Source organism: Phyllobates terribilis, unplaced genomic scaffold (genome assembly GCF_046119375.1).
Source record: "Phyllobates terribilis strain yellow unplaced genomic scaffold, ASM4611937v1 Scaffold_7__3_contigs__length_470593459, whole genome shotgun sequence".
NCBI classification, from domain to species: Eukaryota; Metazoa; Chordata; class Amphibia; order Anura; family Dendrobatidae; genus Phyllobates; species Phyllobates terribilis.
In genome coordinates this window covers 423,314,862-423,320,861 of record NW_027362767.1, presented here as the reverse complement: position 1 = coordinate 423,320,861, position 6,000 = coordinate 423,314,862, and the positions used below count along the sequence as shown (strand labels likewise).

General features: G+C 45.1%; 1 protein-coding gene across 1 annotated transcript in view; it reads left to right on the top strand.

Moving 5' to 3' along the window:
- The first annotated feature begins 2,483 nt into the window (after positions 1-2,483).
- The window catches only part of LOC141155150 (complement factor B-like), a 67,760-nt gene continuing 64,243 nt past the window's right edge, over positions 2,484-6,000 (top strand). Inside the window, exon 1 of the mRNA XM_073641835.1 lies at positions 2,484-2,638. Coding sequence (XP_073497936.1) covers positions 2,605-2,638 — 34 coding nt within the window. The 5' untranslated portion in view covers positions 2,484-2,604. The remainder of the gene's footprint in view (positions 2,639-6,000) is intronic.

Below are 6,000 nucleotides of genomic sequence, written 5' to 3'. Positions count from 1 at the left end.
TCATTGTGGTGTAGGGAGGAGCAGGTGATCCAGAAAAGCCAATGGAGGGAGAAGAGTCACATCCCGCCAGTGTGGTGCATGGAGAAGCAGGTGATCCACAGGAGGGGGATGGAAAGGAGTCACATGCCACCAGTGGGGCACAGGGAGGATCAGGTGATCCAGAGGAAGAGAAAGAGGGAGAAGAGTCACATCCCACCAGTGTGGTGCAAGGAGAAGCAGGTGATCCACGGGGGGGGGGGGGAGTATGGAAAGAAGTCACATGCCACCAATGGGGCACAGGGAGGATCAGGTGATCCAGAGGAAGAGAAAGAGGGAGAAGAGTCACATTCCACCAGTGTGGTGCAAGGAGAAGCAGGTGATTCACGGGGGGGGGGGGGTGGGAGTATGGAAAGAAGTCACATGCCACCAATGGGGCATAGGGAGGATCAGGTGATCCAAAAAGGAGGAGGACAGAGAGGAACAGGTGATCCAGAGGGAGAGGCGTCACCTCTCGTCAGTGCGGCACAAGGAGAAGGTGAACCAGAGGGGGACCACAGAGAGGAGTCACATTCAGACAGTGTAGTGCAGGAAGGAGCAGATGATCCTAAGGAAGAGTGAGGGGAGTCGCAATCCGCCAGTGTGACACTGGGAGGAGCAGGTAATCCAGATGAGAAGGAGAGAGAGCAGTCACATCCCACCTTCCCGCCAGTGTGGTGTGGAGCTAACATCAGGCTATATGGCAGGACAATTTAGAGGTATGCACTGACGCCTGTAAGGGGAAGCCCATCCCTTCTAAAGCTCCAATACAATGCATTGGATATCAAACTTTATTGAACTTATTGAACTACCTTCTGCAATGTACTTGGTACTCACCAGCAATCACCTGATCCAATTGTTCAGGGGGCTTGGGTGTGGCTTCCCTATAAAGCCTTACAGCTATTGTGGCACCCCAAGGGTCCGGTTGCCACAGTGGCATTGCCTCCCTCACAAGGGGTGATGCCATGCCTGGAAGCAAGCAGGGGTCCCCTAGTCAGGTATACTAGCATGCAACACGTTCCTGGCTCCAGACCAGCAAGAGGAGCTCCTCCCCTTAGCAACTGGAATCTGGAGGCGGGGTTAGTAAGAGTTAGTGAGAGGAGTTGAAGAGGAAAGACCTGGGGAGTGGAGCTGCACGGCAGCTCACCCCAGAGAGGAGCGTAGAAGAACCGGACACCAGAGTCCGAGGTTGTGGGGCACTGAAGGCCCAGCAGCAGAAACCAGAGGGCAGAAGACTGCAGGTTTCCTGGCCCCATCAGACGCCCGGAGGCTCAGTAGCACATAGGGCCCAGCACCGCCACGCGGGAGTGACACCCCAGGAAGACCCGAGCTGCCTGCCATACGGGTGAGCACAAAGACGTTTTACTCAGGGACGAGGGCCACAGCACAGCTATAAACAGCAGGGCCAAAGAGATTAGCGCAAAGGGAAGGCCTCCAACTTCACCTGGCGAGGTGGATTCCCAACTTGCTTCCAGGCCGCCCAGACATCTACTACCAGCTAGTACCCGTGCCCCAGTCTGCCTAACAACCGCAAGTAAAGATAAGAGGAAACCGCCATTAAGTTGTGGACTGATTATTAACTGCGCCATCCCCTGCACTACACTGCACAGCAACATCTATAACATCACCACTTCCTGCCCTGGAGCTAAGCTCTGCCTGTGGAGAGCTGAACCAACTCTGCTGCGTCATCATCAGCTCCAGAGGATCTGCACCGCAGCGGCAGCTCCATATAGCCGCATACCACAGGTGACGTCACGAACATTATATATAGAAACTCTATTCCCTTTTCTTTAAAACCCCTTTTATTGACCGCCCTGGGTCATGGACCGGGTCACCGCCACTGTGACAACCCCCAGCATCGACCGGCCCGGCTACCGAGTACCCCATGGCCCAGGGGGCCCGTCACTATCACACAAAATGTTATAGCACAGCCAATCAGGAGGGACTATCGTAGCCTGTATAAAAGCAAAAGCAGGAAATGCTGCAGCCATTTTATCGTGAATCTAGATAATGAGAGGACGTCACAGCACGCACCTTAGCAAAAGAAATAAGGGGGAAAAAGCGATAAAACACTGAAGAAACTGACCAGATAGTGTGTACGACAGCAAGAAGATTAGTGATAGAGGAAAAGAAAAGAAAATAATGCAGATTTAATGGATAAGGAGAGAGATAGGAGACCTCGAGTGTCATACACATAAACAAGCAAAATAAATAAGAAAAAATAATAAGTGCCTTAACAGTTTAAAGACTATTTCGTCATAAATTGCACTTCCCTACGTTACGTTACACACTTCTTGCTCCTCGGTACCTTGTCTCAGCTTTGCCTAATTGCCCCACAGTTATGTCCTGCGAGCCTCTAATTTTTACACAATAAAAAAGGAGGAATTTCCCTATTTTCATGTGTCTGGTGAATTGGGTAATATCAGTCCGCTCCTCCTCTCTGCAAACACCTGTTGTGAAATCGAACTGTTTATTTTATCATTTACAGGAATTCACTTGTCCTCAACCCTTACTATATACACAGCACCAAACCTTCAGCGAGGCTCAGATCCCAGGAGGAGAGGGGCGCAGAAAGACGACGGGCACAAGATGTTACCTCTACTGCTCCTCAGCCAAATAGCGCGTAAGTAACTGGATCATTCTTGACGACACATAGGAAATGCACTTGGGCATAAGGAATCTTAAGACTTGCAGAGTTGTATCCATTTTACATGTTTCTACCATACAGAAAATTAATTTACACACTCTGAAATAATTAAAAGAAAACCCGTCATATGACCAGGAGCTGTACATATAACCTTAAGAAGATTTCTTGGGGCCAGACTATATTATAAAGTTGCAAAAAAAGTAAATTATTTTACAATTAATTTTTAGATTTAGGATTTTACCACTGACATCTTCACAGTTCAGGCATTCTATGGCGGCATTATTTGGACACTTTTTTGGGTACCATTGTGTGGGTAATGTGCACCAGTATTATATGGGAAATATATGACTGTGTTATGTGGACACTATATAATAATATTATTTGTACAGTATATGGCAGTATTATATATATTGTATTGCGTATACATTGTATACTGTGGTGTATTGAGGTATTATTTCGGCACTTTTGATTAGAACACATATTTTGGCGTTGATGTGCTCTAATGTGTTGGAAGTATAAATCATTGTTATGTGCACATTATTTAGTAGTATTATTTGTGGTATTAGTTAGGTGGTATTATTTTGGAATTGTATAGTGGTATTACTCTCATTTTTTGGATAATTTGAGCAATGAGCGGCTGTGTTCTATGGCCAATTTATCACAGTTATGTGGACACTATTTAATAGTATTTTTTGTATATTATATATCGGTATTATATAGTCATTGTATGGTGTATTATATAGATGCTTTCATTAGGACGCTTATATTTGTTTTTTTTGTGCATTCATACGTGGGAAATATACCGCAGTGCTATGTGGACTCTATTGGTAAAATTATTTATAGACCTTTCCCAGGGTAGTGGAAACTCCAGAGAAAATAAAGAGTTCCATAAACCGTATATTTAAAAAGAGTATTCAATCTTTATTCAAAACATATATACAGACAAGTGATCAAATATATGATCACAGTAAAAAACAGAAAGTGCCTCTAGAGGGCATTGTGACTACATAGAATGTAATAGTGATAATCTCAATATATAAAAGAAATACACTGATGCGCGTTTCACCTCGCTTCTTCCCCGACACGCCCGCGGAAGAATGAAGCAAAACGCGCGTTGGGGTGAGAGGGCACTGCGATCATTTTCACGGTTTACACACTTACAGGTAATCTCTTTACTCACTGAGACAGAGTAATTTTTTCAGTACATCATTAACTATAGTTTCACTAAGGACACGTACTATAAGTAACTTAGGACATACGAATAAGGGGCTATGTGCAATATTATCAGGACACTTCTTATACTACTACTATTGTGTTACATATGATGGTATGATTCATTAAGAGAATTGTCTTTGATAATCTTTGTACTTTACCAGGTAATATTAATTCCTCTGTCCTGTTACTTTAGGGAAATATCTTTTGTCTGTATATAGGGTTATTGGGCCACTGGGCATATATCACTTTGATACCCTATAGACATATTTATTTTATATATTGAGATTATCACTATTATATTCTATGTAGTCACAGTGTCCTCTAGAGGCATTTTCTGTTTTTTTTTTTTTACTGTGATCATATATTTGATCATTTGTCTGCATATATGTTTTGAATAAAAATTGAATACTCTTTTTGTATATACAGTTCATGGAACTCTTAATTTTCTCTGGGGTTTCCACTACCCTGGGAAAGGTCTGTATATTGTATTGAGAAGTGCCATTGTTTTTATTGCTTGATGGACACCTAGATTTATAATCATGGTAAAATTACTTATATACTATGTGGCAGCATCAGTTGAACTAAAAGTTATACAAACTTATGTAACTCAGGACCAGTGCACAATCAGTAATGTAATCTATGTACACAGTGACTGCACCAGCAGAATAGTGAGTGCAGCTCTGGGGTATAATACAGGATGTAACTCAGGATCAGTACAGGATCAGTAATGTAATGTATGTACACAGTGACCGCACCAGCAGAATAGTGAGTGCAGCTCTGGAGTATAATATAGGATGTAACTGAGGATTAGTGTTGAGCCACCCCCGTAGTGTTCGAGTTCGATTCGGTTCGTCGAACACCCGTGTGTTCGCCGAACTGTTCGTCGAACTGTTCGTCGAACACCTTCGAACACCGTTAAAACCAATGGCAGGCAAACAAAAACACATAGAAACACATAGAAAACACCTTCAAAGGTGTCCAAAAGCTGACAAACTGCTCAGAAGACACAACTAATACATGGAAAAGTGACAAGTACATATAGTCATGCGAAAAGAAAAGAGGTGGAGGAGTAAAAGGAGGGGGAGACACAGATATAGGCATGTCATGCCCTTCTAAAATCCAAAAAGTGAGAAGCCGACACGTTCAGTCCGTTCTCACCCGTGCCACCTCCGTGTCGCCGGGTTTGTGCCAGAGCCGCGGTGAACCCTGACGGCTAGCCCCCCTCTCCCAATACTGGTGCCTGTCCGCTGGTGGGTCGAGCGAGCCCCCCTGTGGTGGAGGCAGCTCTAAGCTTTTTAATTTAAATTGTCCCTCTAATTTGAATGAATACACTTTAAATCCATTTACAAGGATCTATTGGAGGGCAAGTCTCATGCCAGCAGCCGCGTAATTCCAGCTCCAGTAGCGTCCACTAAAGCTGCTGCAGTTAAAAAGCTTTTATAAGGATCGAGCTCGGCTGTCCACCGCAAGGCGTCCTACTGCCAGTCCCAGCCCCTATGCCTTGGGGTGCCTCCTGATGCTCTTCACTGAGTATCCCGTGGTCCCGAAGCATTTCCTTTGAAAAAATTAAGTGTCCAAACTACAGGTGGTGTAGCTTGCTTAACAGCCGGGATAATCCGCTGACTAGCAGACACTGCTACTAGGCACAAAGTATTTCCTGGGCTAGATGCAGTTAAAATTTGTAATTAGATACTCTCATTGGATGCTGAGAAAGCATTCCATAGAGTCTCCTGGCACGCCATATATGATTCTCTTAAAAAGCGTGGGGTAGGGGTCTAGGGGACCCTTTTATAGCCAAAATCACGGCCCTGTATCACAATACGTCACCTAGGCTGAAGATAAATGGAACTGTAGCACCCTGAGGGCTCGGTTGCTACAGAGGTATTGCACCTCACCCAGAGGTGTGATATCTCACTCTCAGGTAAGGATGGAGTGTGGATCAGGACCCGACACCTGCATGCATTACACCACATTGCCGTGGGGCAGGGTGACCAATATGCCCCTGAGATGGGCACGACAGTCCCTGTCCCTGGCTGGAGTGGGGGGAGGGAACACTGAGGAAGGGGAACCCTGTAGTGCAGGGAGGAAGCAGTTCCTGGGTGCATTGAGAAGGGAGTATAAAA